General features: G+C 37.2%; 1 protein-coding gene across 9 annotated transcripts in view; it reads right to left on the reverse strand.

Moving 5' to 3' along the window:
- SPARCL1 (SPARC like 1) overlaps nucleotides 1–27,042 on the reverse strand; it is a 60,539-nt gene that overhangs the window by 16,397 nt on the left and 17,100 nt on the right. For 7 of the 9 annotated variants that reach the window (XM_077882813.1, XM_077882809.1, XM_077882810.1 and 4 more), the window contains 9 exons: nucleotides 14,914–14,978; nucleotides 11,915–12,088; nucleotides 10,551–11,549; nucleotides 8,898–8,970; nucleotides 8,032–8,150; nucleotides 7,427–7,547; nucleotides 5,834–5,970; nucleotides 3,661–3,809; nucleotides 2,902–3,050 (listed from right to left, as the gene is read on the reverse strand). In XM_077882813.1, the coding sequence (XP_077738939.1) occupies nucleotides 2,902–3,050; nucleotides 3,661–3,809; nucleotides 5,834–5,970; nucleotides 7,427–7,547; nucleotides 8,032–8,150; nucleotides 8,898–8,970; nucleotides 10,551–11,549; nucleotides 11,915–12,088; nucleotides 14,914–14,967 (1,975 nt within the window). In that variant the 5' untranslated portion in view covers nucleotides 14,968–14,978. The remainder of the gene's footprint in view (nucleotides 1–2,901; nucleotides 3,051–3,660; nucleotides 3,810–5,833; nucleotides 5,971–7,426; nucleotides 7,548–8,031; nucleotides 8,151–8,897; nucleotides 8,971–10,550; nucleotides 11,550–11,914; nucleotides 12,089–14,913; nucleotides 14,979–27,042) is intronic. The other 2 variants (XM_077882815.1, XM_077882814.1) reach the window with 1 other exon arrangement.

Raw genomic sequence — 27,042 nt, forward strand, 5'->3', positions numbered from 1 at the left:
CTCTCTGTGACTATCATAAATAAATTTAAAAAAAAAAAAAAAAAAATTTAAATTCAATTAGCCAACATATACTACATCATTAGTTTCAGATGTAGAGTTCAATGATCAGTTGCATATAGTACCCAGTGTTCATCCCATCATGTGCCCTCCTTAATGCCCATCTCCCAGATATCCCATTTCCCCACCTGCTGCCCCTCCAGCAACCTTCAGTTTGTTTCCTAGAATTAAGAGTCCCTCATGATGTGTCTCCCTCTCTGATTTCTTCCCATTCAGTTTCCCCTCCCTTCCCCTACGATCCTCTGTGCTATTTCTTATATTCTACATATGAGTGAAACCATGTGATAATTGCCTTTTTCTGATTGACTTATTTCACTCAGCATAATACCCTCCAGTTCTATTCATTCATGTCAAACAGATATTTGACATGATATATATATATGTAATATATATACACAATATTCCAATGTATATATACATTTTCTATAATTATATATATACTATATATGAATATTGTATCGTATATATACAATATTCTTTATATATATCTTTATATATATGCCACATCTTTATCCATTCATCTTTTGATGGACATCTGGCTCTTTCCATAATTTGACTATTGTGGATGTTTCTGCTATAAACACTGGGGTGCAGGTGCCCCTTCAGATCTCTACCTTTGTATCTTTGGGGTAAATACCTCTCATAGAGTAGCTCTATTTTTAACTTCTTGAGGAATCTCCATAGTGTTTTCCAGAGTGGCTGTATGAAAAGCCCACAGTGAATATCATTCTCAATGGGGGAAAAACTGAAAGCTTTTCCCCTGTGAGGAACACGACAGGGATGTTCATTCTCACCACTGCTGTTCAACATAGTACTAGAAGTCCTAGCCTCAGTAATCAGACATCAGAAAGAAATAAAAGGCAATCAGATTGGCAAAGAATAAGTCAAACTTACTCTTCACAGATGACGTTATACTTTATGTGGAAAACCCAAAGACCCTACCCAGAAATTGCTAGATCTCAAACTTTGTCCTTTTTAACATGGGAATTAGAAAAGATAGTTTTAGCCATTTTTAGGAATATATTTGAGTTTATAGAATAGATGTTAGGAAGAAAAGTGGTATTATTTATGCAGGTCTGGGTCTCAATAGCTCATTAATTTCCTATCAGTGCTAAGAGGGTACACACAGTATGTCATAGCCAGTCTCCAAGAGCTCCTCCCACATTACAGCAGGGTTGTCTGGCCAACAGAATGTGGCAGAAATGATGTATGTCACTTCTGCGATCAGGTTATAAAAGACATTTAGCTTCAGTCTTGGATTCTCTTGCTTCCTCTTAATTTTCTCTCTGATCACTCCCTCTGGAGGAAACCAGATGCCATGCTGTGAACAATCCCATGGAGAGGACCACATAGTGGGGAAATGAAACCTCCCAACAGTAGCCATGTGAGCAACCTTAGAGCAGATCCCAAGCCAGAACCACCCAAGTAAACTACTCCTAGATTCCTGATTCTTGGAAACTGTGAGATTTTAAGCTTCTAAGCTTTAGAGTAATGGGTTATGCAGCAATAGGTAACCAATGTACAGTACTCAATGCTTGCAAAAATACACATTCTTTGTTCATTACAATTGTAGTTATTTCACAAAATGATATTGCAGAGGAAAAGAACTAACCTTTTCTGCTTAACAATCAATAAGTAAGTAATCCTCCTACTCTTAGCTCTTTCTCTTTAATTTCAAGGCATTCTACATACCATAAAGAATAATTTAAAAGTGAAGTCACACAGGTTGCCTCTTTCTGGGAAACTCTGATCTTTGATGAACTTATTTTTCTTTATTGATTGGCTGTACATTCATCCTACTTGTATGTTGTTTTTTTTTTTTTTAAATTTTTATTTATTTATGATAGTCACAGAGAGAGAGAGAGAGAGGCAGAGACACAGGCAGAGGGAGAAGCAGGCTCCATGCACTGGGAGCCCGATGTGGGATTCGATCCCGGGTCTCCAGGATCGCGCCCTAGGCCGAAGGCAGGCGCCAAACCGCTGCGCCACCTAGGGATCCCCTACTTGTATGTTGTGAACATAAATATGAAACCTCTGCTTTTGATGTCTACTGTTGATTTACATTGTGCAAGCAGTTCTGATTGCTCATTTTTGAACATCTTTCAAAAAACATGCTTATTAAAAACACGCCTGCTCATAAAAATCAACTTTAACTTAGGAAAATAAAAGGAAATATATTAAGACATAACCTAGCAAAACAAATGTCTAAATTTTAGATCTTGTACTGCAGGAGTAAATAAAGAACCCTCTGATGATGATGATGATGATGATGATGATGATGATAATGATAATGATGATGATGATGATTTTTGTCACTGAAGGTGCGGTGTGGATTAAAGGTATAATACCTGGGTACAACTTGTGATAAGAGGCTCAATCTTTAATGAGTTAGTAATGAATTCTAAGATTTTTCTGATATCTTCCACTGGCAAAATCAGACTTGCTGTTTTACTCTTTATATATGATTTTTTAAAGTGTGGACTAATACTGAGGTTAAGAAAGTATATAAAATCCCTCATTCGTCATAAGGGTAGCCTTCTGACATCTGGCACAGCTCTCTGGATTGACATTTTCTTAGGCTTAGCCAACTGCTAAGACCTCAATGTAGTATCCTCTAAATATTCCCACCTGTTACCCTTTGAAAACAGAATATCATAAGGGAAAAATGAAATAACCTTGCAATGACAGCATGTGCACTGAAGGAGTCCTACCTGGGATGCTGCCCCCTTGCTGTCTTGAGGTTTCAATCTGAGCACACAGCAGGACCTCCCTAGGAGGGCTGCAGAGCTTAGGGATCTCTGGGAGAAAAGGACACCCCTCTTCTTGGGCTGGTGATGAATTTACCTTCTTTAATTCCAAAGCAGTGGCCCCACTCCTCCAGGGTGATGTGCTTATCCTTGTTGGGGTCACACTCCTCAAAGAAGCGAGTTATGCAGTGTTCCATGGGCACCAGAGAAGCTCGTAAAGGAGCAAGCTCAGAATGAGTCAAGACTCTGCAATAAAGTGAATGGCAGTATGTTAATGAGTAGCTTGTATATCAAAGTTAACTTTTAGGATAACCAAGGCATTTCTCTTCCACAAGATTATTGCTAAGTATGCCAAATAAATAGTATACTCATGAAAACTTGCAAATGAAATAAACTATTAATGGGTAAGATAGATAGCACTTAGGATGTCACAAAGTTTTCTTCCTCACTGGGAAGTATCCTCCCACCATCTTAAATTTATAGGGATGCTCCCACCAGCAATTATGTTTGTACAACCTGGCTCTTATCCACTGACCAAACTCAGTTGTTCCTGATGTAGGCACTTGACCCAAGTTGGGCCAATCGGATTATCTTAGGAATTTAGCATCAAGGATGAGAAAAAATTGAAGGAGTCTCTGGGTCCTAACATCTAAACTTGGGAATGATGATGTGGCCATATTCTGTTATTTTCAAAGCAGTTTTGTGTTTAGACACCTACCCACATTTGTTTGGGATCTCAGTGTTCTAAATCAGAGCTGGAAAACTTCCTAAATTTGTTTAGAATTATCTTTGTATAGATAACTAAGACATTATATGAGGGAGATGATCTAGTAATGGGAAGGCAAAGAGTTTTTACCTGTCCATAGGATGTTGGTCAAGTTCACCAAACTGCCAGTGCACAGGATATACATACATGTGGTAGTTTTTCTTAAAGTCCCTTAAGAGAAGGTCAATGGAATGGTCCCCAGCCAAGAGCCTCTTTTCATCCAGGTAAATTTTCTTGACCTGGGATTAGGAAGGGAGAATATCATCAGGGAATCAGGGTAATGACATTATCACTTGCTAAACTTTACTTGAGTAATAGCGACATGACAGTAAAATAAGCCCAGGCCATCATATAAGGCCAAATGAAATACTTTCTAATCAACACAATAGACTTTCTTATTTCTACCTAGAATAACAGCTAAAATTTTTTAAAAAAGTGTGGTTTTCAGAAGAGGTTTGAGTCTTTTTTGATTTTTCTTTTAACCAGGTACTATTCATCATAGTATGAGAATGTTTTAATGAAAGGAGCTAAACTGACGTAAGCAAAATTATTAGTTAGTAAAAAAAAAAAAAAAAAAAAAGTCTTGCTTTTCCCCCATTGGCATACTCTATTCTTAATTCTCTGTGTATTTCTGTCCAGGGTCTGCTCAGGATCAGTTTAGTCATGGTGTAACACCACTTGGCCACCCCCATTAAAATTTCCCTGTTTTGTATCTAATGCTCTCAAGGCCTTCATGATGATGTATTAAAGAGAGAGGACAGAGATTATTTCTGGGCAATGCATATAAAACTCTTGGCTTCTGATGTTACTCATGAACTAATTGGAAGCAATTAGAACGAACTTCTACCCATTCTCATGGCCGTATCCACCAACTACTCTCCTTGTTATCATGGATGAACTTCCTGTGCTCTGAATATAAGCCCAACCTTTCACTGGTGCTCAGGAGCCTAACCCTTCCTATCTCCTCAAGAGCACCCAATGGCAGTTGGGCACCTTTTCTACTCCTCATCAGTTTTTCCTTCTTTACTTGGTTACTACCAGAAGCGTACAAACATCCTCTACCATCTCCCATTGGTAGATGGGGCTCTTGAACTCACATTCCCCTCCAGCTGCTACCCATCTCACTTTTCAAGATGTCATGAAAATACTGTCTATACTTGCTGCTTCCACATCCTTCCTCCTAATTCTCTTTTGAACACTATCCATTCAGGCTTTTCTCCTTTCCATTCTGCAGAAACAGCTTCTGTCAAGATCAACTCTGTAGTCACCACAGACCATGACCACATGGCAGATCAGGGGCCAACTCAGTCCTCATCCTACATCTGTAAACAGCATCTGACACAGTTAATGCACAGCTTCCTTCTTGTTAATTTTTTCTTCATAGCATGTTTCATCCCATCAGACATATCTTATACATATATTTACATATTTATTTACATGTTTATATATTTACATGTATCTCATATATTTATTTACATGTTTATATATTTACATGTATCTCATATTTGCATATGTAGATATATACATGAATTAGTTGGTTCTAGCGCAGTTTTTTTTTCTTGTCTATAAAGCATTTAACCCCCCTGTACACAACTCACTCCTTTTAAAGAAAAAAATTGAAATGTAAGGCTATGTAAGATTTGTTTTTAAACTGTACAGTGTTTGTTCAGAGTCTCTTTGCTTAGAATGTGAGCTTCTAAAGGCAGAGATTTTTGTTTGGTTCATTGCTTTATCTCCAGCATGAAAATCAATTCTAGATACCCAAGGTGCACTTAATAGCTATTTGATGAATGAATTTTCCCTGAGAACTTCTGGAATAAATATTCTGCACTTTTGAATCATAATATATTACTGACTTTGCAAGTAGGGGACTTCTCTTATATCATAAATCTGCCTGGCCAATGGGGGAAAAAGAGATGTTCCAATTTAAATAATGTATCTGTACCTGAATATATAAATGCTGAATTGAGGTTCACTTTGCTCAACTAGGGCTTGCTCTAGGGTATGAGTTAAAGAGTCCTTGCTCAGGCTGCTGCCCTTCGAGTAGGAGTTGGGTGGTTTGGCCATGTCTCAAATCTTGTGGCATGAATGGTGACCACTACTAATCTGTTAGTACGTATGAACTTAGCAGGTGTGGAGCGGCAAAGTGGGCTCTTGCTAATATGCAGTGGGAGGTAGGCCTCCTCTTCCCCACAACACACACACCCTTTTTCCTCAGGACCTGTAGATAGACACTTAGGTAGCTGACCTGTGGATAACTTACTTTATTTCTTTGCTTTTCATTTAGATATCCAGCATGTTCAGGGTTTTGCTCATAAAGTTGCATGAGAATATTCTTGAGCCAGTCTCTCATCCTTAGGGGAAACTGAGTCACTTCAAAGTCTGTACAAATAGGAATAGCTGTTCCAAGAGGAAAGAAAACAGATTTTAATCTTTGGGTCTTACTCCTATCCTATGTGGCAAGTCTTCATAACAGTAAACTTAACACACACATCACAACAGTGGTCCTTAAGCCTGGTGGTACAACAGAACTGCCTAGGGAGTTCTAAAAACATACCAGATATCAGGTTCCATTCAAATAAATTCTAATTTGATTAGTTTGGGGTGGAGCTTTGGCATCAGGACGTTTTAAAAGTTCCAAAGATAACCTGATAATGCAAACAGGACTGAGAATCACTATTCTAGAATCAGAAAGTTGGAATTTAGAGGTGGAGGACACAAGAACTATTTATTAGGAGAATAGAGACAAAAGTGGAAGTTAGGTTATGCTGCAGTAACAAATAATGTTAAATCTCAGTGGCTTAAAAGAACAAAAGGGTTTTTTTTTAAGTTTTATTGAGATATAATTGACATTGGCACTGTGTCTAAGTCTAAGGTGCACAGCAAAATGACCTGACATCCATATATTGTGCTATGACTACCACAATAAGTTTAGTTAATGCTATCACCTCATCAAGTCACAAAAATTTTTATTTTGCCTCAGGATGAGAACTTTTAGGATCTAGTCTTTTAGCAACTTTCAGATATACTATTCAGCAGTGTTAACTACAGTCATTGTGTTGTACATTCAAGTCCAATACAAGCTGGCAGGAAGGTCCTGCTCATGGCAGTTTCTCCTGGGCTCAGGATGTTGAAGACACCACCATCTCAACATAAAGTGGAGGGAGCAGAGAGGACCATATACTAGTTCTCAAATACATCTAACCAGAACTCAAATGGATGGTTTTTGCTGAAATTTCATCGGACGAAGCAACTCATATGGCCACATTTAATGTCCAGAGGGCTGAGAAGTTTAATACTCTTGTATGTCAGGAAGGAGAGGAGAACTGGAAATATTAGTAAGCACTGCTAATATGGAGAATTATTTAGTGATAAGGAGATTCAAACACCATTGAGAGTATCTTGGGGAAGGAAAACAATTCAAAAAACTTCTGGAAGAATATATTGTCATAAAACTTCTTGGCAGAGACTTAATGTACATTGGAAGAGGATAAGTAATTTAGCAAAATTCCAATGATTCGTCTCAATTACTAAGTGGTAACATTATCATAGTGGTTCTGAACCCTGGCTGCACATTAGAATTGTCTAGGTTACTTTAAAAACAAATGAAAAAACATCGCCAAAGCCCTAACCCAGTCCAATGAAATCCATCTCTTATTAGTTAAAGCCTGGGCGTTATTCTTTTTTTTTTTTTTTTAAGTTTCTCAAATAGATTTTAATGAGCATCCTAGGTTCAGAACTACATTAGCCTTCTTCTGTTTGCATGTATGAGTATGTATATATATTATTCAGATACGCAGAGATTCACCCCAAATCCTCTCAGCAATGGTGGTTGGCAAAGGAGGCAGACTCTTACATTTGCAGGCTCCAAAATAATCCAGCTGTAGTTGGTGCCCTTTTTTGGTCCCTTCCAGTTTACATTTAGTAGCAAACAGATGACAGGAGCTAGCATAGGTCTGATTGTCAGTGCCACAAACCTAGGACAGACAAGCAGGACAAAAAGCTCATGTTTCTGAATGTACATTGGGGAAACACTCTGCTCCTTAAAGCTAATAGTTGACTGATCAACCGTGCCGTGCCAAAGATGTGGTCAGGTAAGTGAAGGTATTAAAATCATAACTGTCTTATTGGGTAAAAAAAAAAAAATCAACTAAATTATACCACGGGTGTTGACAATCTAGCTCTAGATAAGCTCTGTAGAATGCAAACTGCAGATGTTCCAAGTATACAGTGAGTTTTAAAATGAGTTCTGGAGATCAATGCCATTATTACCTTTTCAGGGCACAGTTGAAATTCCTTGTTTCTGCTGGCATTTTTTCCTATTCAATATTATTTTAAGTTTTAGGTGATAACCTGGGTATCTGTCTTCCCCCCACACACACACACATATTTCAATTGCAAACCACTTTCATTCAAATCACTATTTGGGGCCCCTTCAAGACCATTTTGTAGAATACTTACTTGGTCAAGAAGTTTTGTAGGAGGACAAGTCACTGAATCTTGGCAAACACAGTGGGGTTTTCCCTGTTGGTCAGCCTTACAGATGTGTCCCCTTTTACACTGGAAGTTCATGCAAGAATCTAACAGAAAAATTTGGTCAGGAAGCATGAGCAAAGCTAAACTGAGTGTGGAATCTCAAATTCATCCAGATAATTAGATTCATTTTCATCAAGGAGAGAAAATTTGGGAAAATATTAAAAACTGTTTTAATGGATATGTTAATGTTCAAATGGGATCCTCTGGCATCAGACTGTTTTACGCAACAGTTTAGATTTTCTCTGCAGTTTGAATTGGGGATTTAAAAAGAACAAACAAACAAACAAAACATAAAAAGAACAAATAGCTCTTCGTGGCCTGCTTACAATGGCCATAGTCTGGAGTCCACACTTCAAGGTTGTCCAAACTGATCATAAGTTAAATAAGCCACGAAAATTTTATGGTGGTGAAATTTAAAATGTTTGTGATTGGGGTATGTGATTCAGAATTAGGTCTGAATTAAATATGGGGTCTAAATTCATTAGTAAGTTATGGACTTGAAATCGAATAAGGTAGAATTATTCTTCTCGGAAGCAAAAGGATTTAGGAAAAAAAGAATCTAGCTTTCATACTAATATTACAAGATTTCCAGTTTGTAAACACGTTTTCTCATAGTTGTATATCAAATGTGTCCAAGAGAATGTCAACAATTTACAAGAGCATTTCCTTAAGGAGGATTTGGGAAAAGATTTCTGTGAAGCAACAACAAATGATGGACTGAGGAGAGCCTAATGTGGCCATTCCATTTCCTCCTTGATAAATCACAAGTCGTTTGCTTAGTCTCTACTCACCAATATCGTGCACCATTCTGTTGTTTTCATATGAACTTTCATCTTCATTCGGTGAGCTCTCTGCTTTCTTGGCCTTTGAATAACAAGAGCAGAAGCTAAAGTCTAGTTAGGGGAAAAGCTACTACATAACTTGTATTACGTATTTGTATTATACCTTCACAAAGCGTTTCATACCCAGATCATTTCAGATCTCAAAAAGACAAATATAACTTGTGGAGATAGTAACTCTTTGAGAACAGGAGCCATTTGTATCTTGAACTGGATTCAGCACTATATCTCTGGGGATTACTCAATAAAAGTTGGAACTAACATTGGGAACAAAGCTGGAACCTTCCCTTTGGATTTGGGAAAACAGTCGAAATGTAGTATTATCATGTGATTCCATAGTTAAGACACAATTCCATCAGTAATCTCTATGAAGCTGTTGATAAAGGTTTCTTACCAGGTCCCTTTTTAAAAAAGATTTATTTATTTATTTATTTATTTATTTATTTATTTATTTATTTATTTTAGAGAGAGAGGGAGGGAGAGAGAGAACAAGCATGGGGGAGAGGGGCAGAAGGAGAGGGAGAAAGAAACTCAAGCGCAATCCACGTTGAGCACGGATTCCTACATGGGGCTTGATCTCACGATCCGGAGATCAGGACCTGAACTGAAACTATGAGTTGGGTGCTTAACCAACTGAGCCACCCTGGTGCCCCAGGTTTCTTACCAGGTTTCTAAAGTGTAATAAAACTCTTACCTTAAAGTGGCAGCAGAGTTCTTGGTAATCAAAGTTACTATTGATCTTGGCCACCAAAAGCTATGTCAAGTCCTCCTGGTGGGTGGCTGCTGGGGTTTTGCATGAAAGCTCCAAATGATTAAACAATCAATAACAGTATGCTTTTCCCCTACTCCCACTCTGCTGCAGTTTCCTGATTATCATTTTGGTGTGTGTTTGCTTAATCAAACATTGATTGTAGCTGAAGTCTTTATTCTTAATCTTTATAGCTAAATCAACAAATATTCCTCGATCTCTTATTGTGTTAGAGGTATTTTCTTAGACATTGATGATTCAACTTAAATATTACATGGCATCTACTCTCAAGACATTACAGCGGTAGTCATCAGTGTCTCCCATCCCTCATATCTGTCAGAGTTTATCATTCTAGTGAGCTCCAGGCACTTTCAACTGCCTGTATGTGCATCTATGTGCCTGAAAAACCATGGCAGTATATTTGGCCTGCTCAAAGGACAGACCGAAAGTGCTGGGGAATTAACACCTCTCCTAGCAATTCTCAGTCTGTATAAATATCCCAGCTCTCTCACTCTCCAAATGGGGTAATTCAGAGCAATGTGTTTTATGTCAGTTTAATGATGTACCTTTGATTAGCTTCCTTTCCTTGTTTATCATATTCCTCTCCTCTTTGTTTCCTGAACTTCTCAAATAAACTGTACTAAAATCCAGGATCTGCTTCTAGGGGAACCCAAATAAAACAGGTACTTTCAGCTTAGTGATGAAGATGCAGAGGAAAATAAATAATTTTAATATATTTTAGTAATGTGCTGATAGAGAAAGGCATAGGAGACTGTGAGAGCACAGAGAAAGGTCATGGATAGTTCTTGATAAAGCTAACTACTCTATTGGAAAAGCATCATTGTAAAGAATCTCACCCCTTGGTATTCTCCAGGTTCACTGGCATCCACATTTCCATTCTCACGTGCTCTTTCTCTTTCTCTTTCTTCTTCATATTTGAGGTGATAGGAAATAGACTGAGATCTTTCGGCCTCTATGAAGGCCTCACTTGGGATGAATTCGTAGTCATCACTTGCATCGTGTCTGGGCTCATCATCACCATCATCATTAGCTCCATGATTTCTAGGCATGATGTTACCATCTTCGGTAGGCTTCACAAGCAGAGCCTCAGAAACAGTCTTTTTATCTATCTCCTCATGGTCGCTGATAACTTCAGGTTTTTCTTCTTGGCTTTGCCATTCAGGATCTTGATTGTGTTTATTAATTTTTGATGCAGTTTCATCTTCCATTTCTGCATTGGAACTATCCTCTTCTTGTTCTTGGTTACCCTGCTCAGATTCATCTTTCTGCATCTTGCTTACTTGAGTTGGTTGATTGGACTCTTCCAAAACATCATCAGACTGGGTATGGTCTTCCTCCTCCTTGATGTTAGAATGTTCCTTGGGAAACATTCTCTCCCTTTCTTGGTTATTGCTGTGGGTACCAACTTCACCTGGGTCTTCTTCCCCTTCCCCTTCTCCATTGGGAATATTTGAGTCCTGCTCTTCGTTTCCTTGATCACTTACATCTTGGCTATGCTTGTTGCTCTTGTTCAGCTGAGGATGTAAATCATTTATTGGTTGTTCTTGTTCTTTTTCTGTTTTTGTGATGCTTTCTTGATGGTTAGGATCTACAATGGAACTAATATTAGGAGCAAGGAGATCAATTTTCTCTGAGAGTTTTTTGTTTTGAGGCTCACCCATATCTTCTTTTAGGTCCAATGTACGTTCAGATGGCATATACTCCAAATTCTCACTTAAGTCACTTTCACTTTCTTCTTCATCCTGTAATCCAAGCTCTTGGCTGTAACTCTGCCCCCGATCTGCTGACTCGTCATGATTTTCCTCCTTTGACTTTAGTACTGAAGATTTTTCAGCCTTAAAAGAAAAGAAGTTTGCTTTTGAAACAAATTATAATGGAATATTTGCATCATATTTATAATTCACAAGCCAATACCTAATATTTATTATTCTTTTTCTTCACATAGTATCAGGCAAACCCCTATAGGACATTCTGTATATTCTATAACTACAAGTTTAACCTGAATATGAATTTTGTGAACTGACAGGATTATATAGCACCTTGGTCGAAGGTGTAAAACTTGCTAATTCTCACAGTTTTTTTCTGGTGATTGGAGACAGTTGATGTGATCATCATCTTTTAAAAATTAAGCTGAGATGAGTGAGAATGAGGTAAATTGGAAACTTTTAAAATTATAATGGTGTAACCATGTTACTTTTACCTCATGGTTGGGATGGTCTATAGATACTGCAATTTCCTTTTCATTTTCTGCATCTTCAACCCCTAACACGGGGATTGCAGTGTTGTTAGGTGTTACTAATATTTCAGCTTGTTGGATGGAACTCAAAGAATCAGCAGTTGGTTTGGAATGATCAGACAGGAACCTTGCATTTGTCTGAAAAAATTAGAAATTGGCCCATGTTATTCATGTCTAGATGTTAATGTTTAAAATTTCTAGTTACTCTTTTATTATCATTATTAGTAGCAATACGCCTCATACATAATATCACTTAAAAGATAGTCTCAAAAATTTTTAAGAATACAAACAAATGTCCAGATTATAATGTTAAATTAAAACAGAATCCCAAACATATTTAAGAAAAAGTTATATATGCAGAGACAGGAAACAGAGCAATAATAAAGTCTTCTTTGAGAGTTTTAGAATTATTTTCTGTGCTTTTCAAACTTTTAAAAAACATCCATACTGTATAATTTTGAGAACTGTTGCTTAGCAGAAAGTCAAATTAGCCAAAGGATATAATACTGTACATTTTCTTAGGTTAACTTTTAAGTACTCACTGATGATTACAGAAAAGGTATAAATTTTTATTTAATATTTGTTTATTTTCTTGGCAGTAGCAGCCTTATATCCATCAAAAAATCTCATAATATCTTATACAAAGATAATTAAATGTAGAACTAATTCAAAAATTGTGTGAAACAGTACACTAATTCTGATAGAGAAGAACAACTATGGAGTATTATTTCAACTAGAGGGATGGCTCTATTTCTAGCAAGACTGAAGGCATAGATGAAGAGCTGGCAGTGATAAATGACTGAGAAGTTTAACAACTGGATTTAGAGATAAGAGATCTCTCTTTAAGCCTTGACTCTGCTATTAACTATCTACCTGTCATTTGACAAATTGTGAATCTATCAAGGTGAAGTTGAGTAGAAATATCAAGATAAGTTTATGCATATATAATATATAATAGTTTGTGAATTGTTAAGTTACCCCAATGAAAAATGACTATTGCTAGCAGTCATATGATACAGTGGTAACACTATGAACTGTCCGATACCATAAGCAGGTATTTACCACAAATCTTTATTAGACAGATGCTATGGATGCTCAGATGTCAGGCAAATCTAGGCGTAAGTACAAAATTCAGATTCTATTTGCACTGATTTGACTTTATTAGCACATTCTGTTGTATCAATTACTTAATATAAGGAAAGACATGGAGTACAGGACTCATTTTAGATACTGTTTGTTCTCTTGCTTCTGATCACCTTCTCAATTAAAAGGAGTAATGGCATTTGAAAAAATTTCCAAAGAAGCGATTTATAAGAGGGAAAGAAAAAAGGAACGGTGGCCAGTCTGGCAGGTTGCCGGCAGGGGCATCATGGGAAGCAATGAATGGAGGAGATTATAGGCTTATTAGTAGAGAACTGCTCCCTCTCTCTGCAGCCTTCTTCCTCTGCTTTGACTCCTCAAGCTGGAAGAAATGCACAAAAAGCATGGCAGCTTTTCTTCTTTCAGAAATTTTCTGAGATCAAATTCTGGTTTATTATTATTCCCACAGCTATAGCCTCTGGAAATTTGTGTGGAATCTCCTACCCACACGAAACCACTTACTTCTTTAGAATTTAGGCAAGTGAGGAAAAGGATACAAGATTTTTAATAGGTAAACCCAGTGAGAAGATATTTAGCTTTTTGGCTTTTGATTGGATCCACGTAACAAATTGTCCTAAAGAGAAAACGTCTAAAATGTGTCTCTTTGTAGATGTGTTATTCTAACATTTGGTTGAAAGACAGTTTTGATGCCTGTTTACATAGTGGCAACAGCCGCAAGGGCAAAATACACTTTAAGGAGAAAACAATGGGTTTGTGGAAGCTTCTTTCTGTGCTGAACGTAATTTATCCCACTTTTGTAATTTCAGAGGACAATGTATAATTTCAGCTGGAGTAGCTCCAGCTAGTTAAGCATAATTCCTAGCAGTGTTGTCATAAATTCTGTTTTCTAAGAACTGCTTGGTCTGGGTGGCATGATGTTTATCTTTGCTGACACATCTGTCAACCAAATGTTCGCCACCAGCTATCCAAAAAGCAAGGACAGAATCCTGGACATAGTAGAGAATGAGAAAGAAAAGGGATGAGAGAAATTACTTTGTCTCGTTAAAGGAGATTGATTCCTCCATTTGGCAAAAAAGAAAAAAATGGCACAAATCCTTTGGTTTGATTATAGATGTTATGGATCATTTGGGAGACATCTGAATGATCATCCAAGCCATGGTTCCATTAACAACAACAAAAACTTTCAGGTTATTTTAAGGCTGCTGACATAGCCTCAAATGACTCTGATTTGTGCGCGGATGATTTATTGCTGGGTGAATGGTGGGGCCAGTATATCTGACTGTGAAAAAAAAGTTCTAGTTCTGTCTGTTTTCAGACACCCCCTCACCCTATCACTCCCAAAGATGAGTTAGGAGCTGATTTATGATTACCATACCATTTCCTGCCCCTAACCATTGGTTCTTGTTTTATTACAGACTCAGAACTGATCAGCTGGTTTATATTTGAACTTGAAGAAAATGCTGCTGAAGACTATGGTTATTCACTCTCAAGACTTCTTATACTAATTTCTTAGGTTTCTCATACTAAGTGATGAACTTCCATAGGAAAATTTATTTCTTCTCATTCTCTTGACATTTGGGCCCTGGCATATCCCCTTCCTAGTAACTGATAATTAACATTTTCAGCTTTCGATTTACTGTATCTTGGAGAACCTGCTAGTTCTAAAAGAATTCCTTTCAAATGTATTTTATTTCAATTTTTCTAGTCATTCATTCCCTAGTTGGGAAAGAAAAATATTAAAAAAGAGAATTTCAAACCACTATATATGCACTACGTGCACACATTCTCTTTTTAAATAGAAGATGTCTAAATTAAATGTCAAGAAGGAGAGATATAACAACAGGAAAAAAAAGGATATTTACCGGGATTGCAGCTGCAGTTCCCAAAATGTATAGGAAAAAAAGCACAGTCTTCATGTTTTCTAGGCCTGTAAACCAAGAAGATAATTAGCAGTGGTGGGTAAAAGTTTCCTTTTGAAAGAGTAAAAGATAATCTTCCTAGCAAATATTCAGCTTGATATTGCCTTTGTACTTAAAGGAGATTATTGTCTTTGTGCACTAACATGTCTGGAAAGATGGATTAATGACAGTTTTTACCCAATTGTGTCTCTGTAAGAATGACTCCTTGATTCTCTGGCCCAGCTGTGTTTGGTTGAACCTACCTCTGTTTATGCCTGTGTTTCCTTAAATAAAGGCGCTATGCAGATTTGTGTGTTAAGATTTGTCAGTGTTCACAGTGAAGATAAAAGTGACAAAGTGAAGTAATATAGTGTGTCAGAAAGGGATAAAACAACCCACTTCTTTGGTGGTGGAGAAACCCATACATTCAATGCAGAGTTTTAGGAATAAGACCTAGTCTTGCCTAGAGCAGTCATCAGTGTTCATCTTATTTAGAGGTATCACACTGGCAATTTGGGGGTGGGTGGTGGCCGCAGATGGGTTTGGTTTGGTAGGCAACTGTGTATTTCAAGCTAGCATTTTAAAGTCCAAAGTGTTCATGTAAAAACTCAGATTTTCAATTTTTCTTGAACCACTGGGCCTCTTAGCAACAAATGGTCTTCCTGACTGGATCTTAGTAGAGACTATCCTCTATGAGAAATGCTGGCACTTGCCACTGGTCTGTTTCACTTATTCGCTTTGAATATGAGTTTAGTTTGTTCCAAATGAACTTTTTCAGTTGAGATATGAGGCAAGCGAGGCTCAAAGAGGTGAAGTAAATTAGTCTCCTGGGAATTCTCTTAAAAGGAGTGGGCAGTGTGCATTGCCCTGCAGAGTATCTCTAAGGCTGGCAATCTACCTCCAACTGGGATTAGGAACAGAGTTTTCAGTCATTAAAAGAGATTCTCTGGATCTCCTAGGAATAGTTAGGTGACTCTTTTAAATTATGTTTGTCATCTTTTATTCATAAGTGTATCCATAGAGCTTTAAATAATATTTTGAGGCTTATAATGTAAGCAATTTCTTCTGCTGGTCACCTCAATATTTCTAAACAAATGCTTGAATGAATATTTAAAATAAATATGTATTAAAATATATTGATGTTAAAAATTATTCTATTGATTTAATACTGTAACAGCTATTGCTTCACACACACCACATGCATGCACACACATGCACAAACATACTCTTCTCCTTCCCCTCCTTTCTCTTCCTAAAATAATTACATCACAATTGTTATTTCAATCACTATTTAACATTCATGACAATGTGTATATTCTTCACAGCTGAGCCAAGTAGTAATTTCCTGTGTTGAATCAAACTTAGATTTATTTCTTGAACAATATTTTGCTTTGTCTGGATCTATAAATTGCCTCCTTTTTTTTTTTTTTTAATATATTTTTTTCAATTTTTATTTATTTATGATAGTCACAGAGAGAGAGAGAGAGAGGCAGAGACACAGGCAGAGGGAGAAGCAGGCTCCATGCACCGGGAGCCCGATGTGGGATTCGATCCCGGGTCTCCAGGATCGCGCCCTGGGCCAAAGGCAGGAGCCAAACCGCTGCGCCACCCAGGGATCCCTGCCTCCTTTTTTGATGTACTTTTCCAAGTATGCTTATTCTTCCCAAATTTTCCAACAAAATTTAAAAATTCCTTTTAGTATGGTAACAATGACAAAGACAGAACAACAACCACAAACCCATAAAAGAATCCTTAAGTCCCATTTTCCCCTTGGAGATGTCCCTTCCAGGTGTTGGCTGTCTTGTTCCACATGACTGAAGTACCCCAGGGAGCTAGCTGCCCTGCTTTCCTCCCGGGATTGCTAGTCACCACCACCCTGGGAATTCCCTTTGCTCTTTTCCTGTGTTTGAGTTCTTGCTTCTTGTTTCTATGTTTTTCTTTTTTGATATTCTCCCTCATTTTCATGGAGCACATCCTCCAGAAGCTTCCTGAGAAATAATACATAGGGGACAGAAGTTTTGAGACTTTGCATTTCAAGAAAACACGAGTTTTTTATCCTTCACTGGATAGATGGTTTGGAAGGACATAGAATTTTAGATCAAAATTTTTTTTCTCAGAATTTTAAACCATGTTCCATTTTCTTTTAATTTCCAGTGTTGCTAGTAGGAATTGATTTTTCCCAGAATTTTTTAAATGAGAATTTTTTTTATTCTTTATGTAAGCTTCTAAGGTTTTTTTTCAAGTTTTAATATTTGTTCCTAGCATTCTAAAATATTACAATCTCTGTCTTAGTTTGGATCCTCCTTTTTTTTTTTTTTTTTTTTTTTTTTTTGGAAATAAGGGCACCTGCGTGGCTCAGTTGGTTAAGTCAGCCTTTGGCTCAGGTTGATCCTTCGAACAAGCCCTGGATCAGCCCCACATTAGGCTCTCTGCTAAATGGGGAGCCTGCTTCTCCAGTTCCCTCTGCCTGCCGCTCCCCTCACTTGTGCTTTGCTCTCTCACTGTCTCTGCCAAATAATAAAATATTTTTTAGTTTTAATAATTTCTACACCCAATGCAGGGCTTGAACTCATGAACAGAAACCAAAAGTTGCATACTCTTCTAAGTCAGCCGAACACCCCAGTTTGGATACTTTTTAATTTGTTTAGGCCCTCATTAGGCCCATTGAATTTAAAAGTTCATATATTTCAGTTCTGAGAGATTTTTACATGCTAATTCTTTGATAATTTTTAAAAAAGATTTTATTTACTTATTTGACAGAGAACACAAGCAAGAGGAGCTGCAGAGAAAGAGAGGGAGAAGCAGATTCCCCTTCTTTGATAATTTTGTCTTTTTAAAAAATTTTCTTTCTGGAATTTGTAATAGTTAAATGTCAAACTTTGGAGGTTGGTTGTCTAATTTACTTAGTTTTTGCTCCTTTTTTCCATCTTGTTTATTTTATTCTGGGAAACTTCCTCAATTTTATCTTTTTTCTCTACTATTGATTTTTAAAATATTTTTCTCATACACTTAGTTTCTTATTTCCTGATGTTCCCCTTTTAAATTTTATCTTCTTTTTTCATTAGTGTGATATATATACTCTTATGTTTTTGAGGATATTAAATATTTAAAAAAATTCCTTTGAACTCTATATTTTGTTTCCATATTATCCATTTTTCTGGTTTGTTTACTTTGGTCTTTGATTTTTATGTTGAAAGCTTTTCTCGGATGGCCAATGTCTTTGGTTGTATGGTAATATTTAGTAGCAAGTCACTAAAAAGCCAGTTGGATATTTCACAGGCAGGGCTTGTCACCTTGGAGACACTTTTGATGTGATGCCCTAAATGTCATTGTCAGATTTTTATCCTTGAAGATAATTTTTTTCTAGGGAAGATCATACTTCCTACTCCAGGGGTTGGGATAAAAGCCCGGTTGCTACATTTTGTGAGATGGAATGAAGGGACTGGAAATCTCTCAGGGCATATATTGACTCTCATTTTGTTCCCAGATTTCTGTATGACATCACATCCCACCCTCCATGGTGTCTATCTAAAGCCCAGGACCAGAGAATTACCTCCCTTTCCTGTTTAGGGTGAAATGGGGGGGCCTGGCAATACCAGCATGAGGAAGAATCTGGCATCTCTGTTTATACAACAGGTTTCAACCAATCCTCCTAATTTAAGCCTCTACCCTTGCCTCAATTTCCAAATTACCTGGTATCTCCAATCTTGGAAACTTTTCTGTGTTCTGCAGTGTGAACTGGCTTCTGTTTATGGCACCCTTCTCTGAAAATCCTTAGATTTAAGCTTTCCCTGTTCTTCTAGTTGCTTGCTACCTTCTAAAAATTTGCCTATATCTTTTCTCTTGTCACCCTCTCTTTTTTCTTTGTCATTGTGAGTTTATATTATTATTTTTCCTTTCCTATCATTATACTGGAATTTTGGCAGGAAGTGGCAATATATGCATATGTTTCATCCACCCCATTTAATGAACAGTGTGTAATCCACCTCATTTCTTCATCTGCTTTATATCCCTATTGCTATTACTACTTCTAGGACAATAGGAATTACTATGGGTCGGTCTTTGGTTTTAATTTCATTAGCAAATAAAGTTTTTATTGAAAAAAGGAGCCTATAGTTGCTAGAACAGACTTCCTTATCATATTAGAAAAAATAAGAACACACTTTCACCTATCCCAACATTCAAATCCCACAGGGTGGGCCACTTGGACTAGGGAATAGTATATTGGAAGAATGGAGATTAAAGATTCAATGTGAGGGAAAACTGAAATCACCTATGAACTTGTATCACCTTAAATAAACTAATCTATTCCATTTTTAATGAAAATAACATGTATTCATCTTGGAGACTTAAATTTAATTCCTCTAAGGAACTCCTCTGAAAATGACTATACATAACTTCAGAAATTCAGAGTACTAACAGTGGAATATGTGTTCCATTTATATTTTTAAATTAACATTATTTAGAACTAGCAAGGGTGTATAACAAATACTGGAAATTTATATTATCAAAGTGCCTTGGGTTTACCAAACAGATTTAAAAATGGAATATTATCTTATTTGACCTTTGCAATAACCCCATGATGTGGCAGATAAAGAACAGGGCTAGAAAGGCTATTGACAGGACATGCTGGAGGTCTGACAGCTGTTAGGAAAGGGAACTGGCCTTGAACCCAACTATCCTGGTTTCTGTTCTGGTGCTTTCCCAGCTCCTGTGCAGATAAAGATCTCCATTTACTTCATACACAAAGATGTAGGGAAGGAGGAAAAAACTCCTTATTGGGAAAAATTCAGAACTTACTTTGAATTTTTAAATAAAGAGTTCCAATATTTTAAGGTTTAAGATTTTGCATACATGGCAAACATTTTCCTTTTCTGTTGAGGAAAAATAAGTCTTATCATAGAATGTTAGCTGGGTTATTTGATATCAAAAGTCCCTTTCAATAATGTTTTTTATAGTCTAAAGAAGGCAAAAACATAGAAATTCAATTTCCTTTGAATGAAGAGCATGTTTAAATAAAAATATGTAGCAACACCCCCACATCCTACATTCTAACACTTCAGGGATATTGAAAAACACTTTGGAATGAAAAAAGCATATAAGTGTCAGGAGAGCTGAATTCTGGCTCTAACAGTGTCCTTCGGTGGCCAAAGTCCTTGGACAGGTCACTTATCCTTTCTTAGATACAGTTTTTACATGATGAACGATGAAGCAGATGACCTTAATGATCCTTTAGCTCTAATATTTTACAATTCTAAAGCTGGAGATAATTCTATGAATCTCATGAACCACGAACTGCTGCTATCTTTTTTCTTTAAACTACTAGACCCAGTGAAAATATATTGTATGATTTTATTGTATCAGAATGAAACATTTTATATCATGGTATTTAATGCTTCAAGCACATAAGTGGTATCTATTTTCCATCTCTATTATTGATAATAATTTAAAATATTTTATTCTCTCAGTGAATGCTAATGTAAAAAAGTCATTGAAAAATGCAGTTTCCTTCCTCTATATTCAAAATTTAACATTTATTCATTTAACCAGTGTTTATTAGATATGAAACTACAGTCATATATATTTTAGATCAGCCTATTATTATGATTCTACTGCTAGTAGGATAGTACAGTTTTGGAAAACCGTAAAAATATAAAATAGTATAGTTTAGTGCGGGTTTCATTTTCTTGGCACTATTAACATTTTGGGGTGGGCAATTCATTGTCGTATGTAGGATGTTTAGCATTCTAATGCATGTAGGATATGTAACAACATCCCTGACTTCTACCCATTAGATGTCATAGCAAGTCTCCCATTCCCCCCACCAGTTATGAAAATCAAAAATGTCTCCAGATATTGCCAAGTATCTCCTGAAGGATAAAACTGCTCCAGTTGAGAGCTACTAGTTTAGTAGAAGAATGGTGCTCTGGGGTTAGTAAGACATGTATTTGAATTTGGTCTAGCAGTTGCTGGCTATGTAATCTTTGGCAAATTACTTAACCCTCTGAGCCTCAGATTCCCCACCTAGAATTGGGATAACATCTGTGACGGATAATTTTATGCGACAACAGGACTGGGCTGCAGGATGCCCAGATATCTGGTTAAACATTATTACCTAGTATACCTGTGAGGATGTTTCCAGGGGAGATTAGCATCTGAATTGGTAGACTGTGGTGTAAAACAGGTTGCTCTTCCCAGTGAGGATTGGCTTCAACTAATTTTTTGAGGGTGTGACTAGAACAAGAAGGTGGAGTAAGGAAAAATTTGTTCTCTCAGTCTCACTGTTTGAGCTGGGATATTAGTCTTCTCCTGCCCTCAGACTGGGACATACGCCATTAGTGCTTGTGGTGCTCTGACTTTTGGACGAAGACTGGAGAATTTTGTAAGACCAACATATTCCCTAGGTCTCTAGCTTGCAGAAGGAAGATCATGGAAGTTATCAGCATCCATAACTGCCTGAGCTAATTCCTTATAATAAATCATCTCTCTTTTCCCCCACCCACCACCACCTATCTTTCTCTGGAAAACCTTGACTAATACAATATCTAATTCAGTTTTGTGGAGATTAGAGGAAATAATAGTTGTAAAAATGCCTGATACCTAGGAGATACTCAATACATTTTTATCCTTTTTTATTTCTTCTTCCATAAAAGTCAAATTGTAATTATTAAATAAACAACTCAGAGCCTTAGAAAATAATACAAGTTTTGCATTGAGGTCAATATAATTTTCCAATGGAACATTTATAGTCTTTTTGCCCACACATTTACCAAAGTTAATTTCAGGAATCTTTCCTACATTTATCATAAATAACAATGACATTAGGCAAAGAGACTGTTACCACATTTTATTATAAATGGTAGCAACATAAGGAGGAAGCAAGAATCATCAAAAGTATTCTGGGTTGCAAGACTAATTTCCTTTGATTTTAGTTTTTAATAGCAATAAGCATAGCTAACTAACTTTGAGAAAATATTTCCCTTTAACTTGATCATAGGATCTCACAAATTCCTTTTGTTTTCTTAAATTTATTGCAGCTGAATGGATCAAGAAGAAACATATGTCAAGTTGGCCAGCGTGTGCATCACTTGTTCACTCTTTTATTTATTTATTAAGCACTTACTAGACACTACCTAAGCACAAGCCTCATAGTTCCTGTCTGAAGAGTTAAAAAGGAGGAAGTCAGGTAAATCAATGATTTAATATAGTGTGATGTGTGCAACATAAATAGAGATAAAAGGTATTTGAGGGGATCCCTGGTGGCTCAGCGGTTTGGCGCCTGCCTTTGGCCCAAGGCGCCATCCTGGAGCCTTGGGATGGAGTCCTGCGTTGGACTCCTGGCATGGAGCCTGCCTCTCCCTCTGCCTGTGTCTCTGCATCTCTCTCTCTCTCTCTCTCTCTCTCTCTCTCTATCATAAATAAATAAAATCTTTAAAAAAATATTTTTTAAAAAAAGGCATTTGAAATTAGATGGTGCCACTCAAGAGCCCCTATTGCCCCCACCATCCTGCCAAAAGCTGGTTGTTAAACATTTACCACTGGATAGTTCTGAAAACTATTTAAAGTCAGAACAGATAAGAGTTAATGACCAGTTGGATACTATGGGAAGAAGAAAAGGAAAAGTCTTGGCTTGACACATTTCTAATTTGGGCAACAGGGTTAATGCTGGCATTCATCCACCAAGATAAGGGATTATAGCAGGCTGATATGGTTTTAGAACAAAGACGACAAATTAGTTTTAAACTAATTTCATTTGAGAAGAGACATACTTCAATAAATAGGTCTAGAGGTAAACATAGAGTTGGGCTAAAGCTATAGTTTTGGATGCTATTAGCATGAGAAGCCATACAATGAGTAGAGTAGAGAGCAGGAGCCACAACCCTGGTGAGTGAAGACCAGGAGGTGCCATTAGAGGATGAGAAAAGCTAAAGATACAAAGGATGAGAGAAAGGAGAGTCACATAAGAAAAATAAAATGTTCAATGTCACAGACAGGTCAAAGTAAACAAGGCCAATGAATTATCCATTGCCTTTGGAAATACAGAGGTTGCTGGAGAGTTAAGGGAAACTAGGTATGGTGCAATAGTGTTGGTGTAGGCCAGTCTGCAATGACTGGGGAGTAGAATAAGGAACGAACACAATGAATGTAGACCATTCACTTAAGATGGTTGCCTCTGAAAGGAAGGTAAGAGCTAAGGAGGAGTTAAGGAGGAGCATGTGGTCACAGGTAATTTTTATTTTTATTTAAATGTGGTCATTAAAGCATTTTCTATGCTGAAGGGAAAGCATAAGTAATGAGTGAGAAGATAAAGAGGAGATGTGGTAAACAATGATAACCCCTAATAAGCTATAACTTTTGGGCTTTATACCTTGTGATTTTGGCCTTGGTCTTCTGACTTGTTTTGGTTAATGGCACATTATCAAGCATGATGCCAGCAGAAGCTTAGTAAGCACTTGCATATTGGGATTTGTCTTCCTATGAAGGCCATTCATGTGCTGTAAGAAAATTTGGACTAGAGGCTAGTTTGGACCGCTGAATTATAAGTGGCCACATAGAACCGTGGAAGATGGAAGACTATCTGGGATGGTTCAACCACAGCTGAGCTCCCAGCTTGCTGGAGCCACATGAGTGACTCCAGACAAAAATCACCAGAAGAACTACCCAAGTGAGCCTACTTCAGACTGCAGACTCATGCGCAAATAAGGGGATTGATTTTAAGCATTTAATTTTGGGGTGGATTGTTATGCATTAATAGATAACTGAGATTGTTATGCATTAATAGAAACAGAGAAGTTGCCTGAGTCGTTGTGAAGGCAATAGTGCAGTGGTTAAAGACAAAAGCTCTGATACAGGACTTCTGGGATCTACTACTTAATTTGCAGAATTTTGGATAAATTATTTAGTTTTTTTGATGCTCAGTGTTTATCCATACAATGATGATGAATATGAAGTGAGACAACAGAACCTGATAAGTATCTGCTGTTGTAATATTAAAGCACAGGTGGAAGGTTACACGTTGAAGAGGAGAGGGGTTTTTTTGTTCTTTTAGAGAGAAGGGAGGAAGCTTGACAATAAGGATATGTTGAGGCAAACCTCAGGAATTAAGTTGCACTTAGCTATATCTTTTTTACATGTATGTAACAATGCACAGTTATAAAATTATTTTTTGTATACAGTCTCATTTGATCCAATGGAAAGAAATCGAAACCTGAAGAATCTAAAGTACTTGGCTACATGTGCAAGGCTTAAGAGGTGAGCAAGGGGGATCCCTGGGTGGCCCAGCGGTTTGGCGCCTGCCTTTGGCCCAGGGCGCGATCCTGGAGACCCGGGATCGAGTCCCACGTCGGGCTCCCGGTGCATGGGGCCTGCTTCTCCCTCTGCCTATGTCTCTGCCTCTCTCTCTCTCTCTCTCTCTCTCTCTGTAGGACTATCATAAATAAATAAAAAAAAAATTAAAAAAAAAGAGGTGAGCAAGGATTAGAGTGCAGTGCTTTGGACTCTGAGTCCAAGATTCTCTCATGGCTGCAGAACAGGCTGCAAACTAGAAATCAGAGATCCTGGCTTTGAGCCCCTTGGCTCTGCCAAGTACTAAATACTACTTTGAGCAAATTACTTCATCTTTCCAAACTTCACGTACAGGATGAAAATAACAATTTCTTGCAATGTCAAAGGGAGCCACTGAGATGAAGAAGCTCTTTGCAAACTCTGAAGTAATATACACATGTAATTGATTATTATTTCTGTCGCTCTGCTTGGTGCATCTCATCATTGTCATTGTTGTAGTCATTTTTGTCCTGTTTTAAGTGTGTTTCAAAGAAAATGAATCTTTAGTGTTCCTTTACTTTTTTCCCCCTCCATCCTTCCATGTCTTCTTCCCCTTGGTGATCTCAAGGTGCCCAGGAGTCCTAGTTCTAGAACATTTTTACATTTAGTTCACTCATTAAAAACAAACTCAAACAGACTTGTCTTCTATTCCACACATTTAAATTCTAGTTTTCTATATGCATCTAATCCATACTTAGGAGATAAGGATATTCCTGGACTAATGCTTTTCTAGTCTCAGGGAAGAGGTATCTTCACATTGGTCTTAGCCCAAAGGGGCTACTACAATGCTGAGAATCCTGGCATAGCTGTAGGAAGACATTCTAAGGCTTGAAAGAAGTATAGTGTTTGTGACCAATCGTGCAGGTGATTCGTCTGAAAAAGTCAACCCAATATTTCCTGTTTGTTCCCTGATTATTTAGTGTGTCCAGGATGGAACTATTTTTTAGGGGTCTCATGTTTATTTCCATCTTGAAATAAAAAACAAAATTTAAAGACAGAATAGGACTGTGTCATTTAGAATGACCCAAGTAGGAAACTACCTCAAGCTTTCACTTATAAAGCAGATGACTGTGCTATACTTTTAAAGCCTGGACCTTGTGGAAAAATCCAGTGTTCAGAATGTAGAAGGGCTTGAGTTCTCGTGCTGTGTTCCACTTTGTCCTTCAGACCAGTCACTGGGCATTTCTGCTTCACTGAGCTAATTGTATTGCCACACACTGATCAAAATAATTTCACAGCCTTTAGCTTATTTTAAGACCTGAACAAATGTGCTGATTTGTATAAATAAGACAGAGTGGAGAACTTTCCTGGGAAATGAGAGATATTTTGAAAACAAGTGTCGATGACAGGGAGCCTTAATTAGCTGATGCTTGCAAAGTACTTTGAAAATGAAACCCATGATGTCCTTTCTAAGCATGATGAATACCATTTAATCTTGGGTAAGTAAAAAGTCATATATTTTGAGACATTCAAATCTGGTGTGTGTGCTCTACAAAATGCAGATTGTTCTTTTCATAAAAAGAACAAATAAAACTCTTGGTGAAAAATGAAGAAATGAGACAAATTTTTGAATGCAAAGTTAATAGTCTGAAGACTTAAATATGGAGTGTTGATGTGAAATTAGATCATGTTATTTTACCCAAATGGATGAGTCTATTCAGAGGCATCAGCATAGCTTAAAGAACATTTGGAACAGGGTTGGAAGATCTGAGTTCCAGAACTGAACTGTCTTTGCCAGCCAAGAGACTTTTTGTCAAGTCACTGGTTTCTTCATCTACAAAACAGGAAAAATTATAGTACCTTTTCTATTTATCTTCTAGCGTTATTTTGAGACTCAAATATGATTATATAATCATGTGTGATTTCACCTGCAAAAATGAAATGAAAGATATCATTTCTTTGAAACATTCATAAAGCAAAAATGGCTTACTCAGTCCAATAATTAATACTTCATAGAGACTTTAATTCATCTCTTTTGAGTTCTTAAGTTCTTTCTTTCCTTTGTACCACTCTTTCTTTTCATGGGTCTCGAGAGGTTAGAGATGAGAGATGGTGGGGAACTTTGAGGAGAGCCTTTTCCTTCTGTTAGAGTGTCTCGTTCCCAAACTTTTGGGAGAACCTCATCAGGAGTTTTAAAAGATGAGAGCTAGACTGCATTTGCTAGGAATGGTCTTTTGAGAGAAACCCAGGATTTGAAATTTCAAATGCCTGAAGTTCTTCTACTGGCCAGCCCACATAGCATCAAAACAAACATCCAGATGAAACATTTGGCATGACAGAAACAGGTCTCCCCTTTAAGAACCAAAACATCCCCAAAAATCAACTCTATTCCAACTTGCTTGGGTAGCTGTCTTGAGACAATTTGTAACATTTCTTATTTAACACACATAAACTTATAGGAGAGTACAGATGGCTGTAGATTCTTTGCTGCTTCTCCTATTGAGAGGTCTAAAATTCTCTGCCACTTCAATCTGGACTGGCTTTAGTTACTTGCTCAAATGATTAGATAGACATGATGGCCTAGGACTCTGGAGTTTCGCTCATAAGAAGCTTTAGAGTTTTGACTTATCTTCATCCAACTATAGTTTTATTGAAAAAGTAAGTTTTTATCATTAACATATATAATAGGTAATATAATGGCTTGTATTTTTTGAGATTTTACTATATGCCAGGTACTATGCTAAGCACTTCATCTATGAACCATCTGCATATTCCTACCTATAGCCTCACTTCCAGTTCATAGAGTATCCATTCAGTGAGAGCTTCCTG

The sequence above is a fragment of the Canis aureus genome, chromosome 33, assembly GCF_053574225.1.
Source record: "Canis aureus isolate CA01 chromosome 33, VMU_Caureus_v.1.0, whole genome shotgun sequence".
NCBI classification, from domain to species: domain Eukaryota; kingdom Metazoa; phylum Chordata; class Mammalia; order Carnivora; family Canidae; genus Canis; species Canis aureus.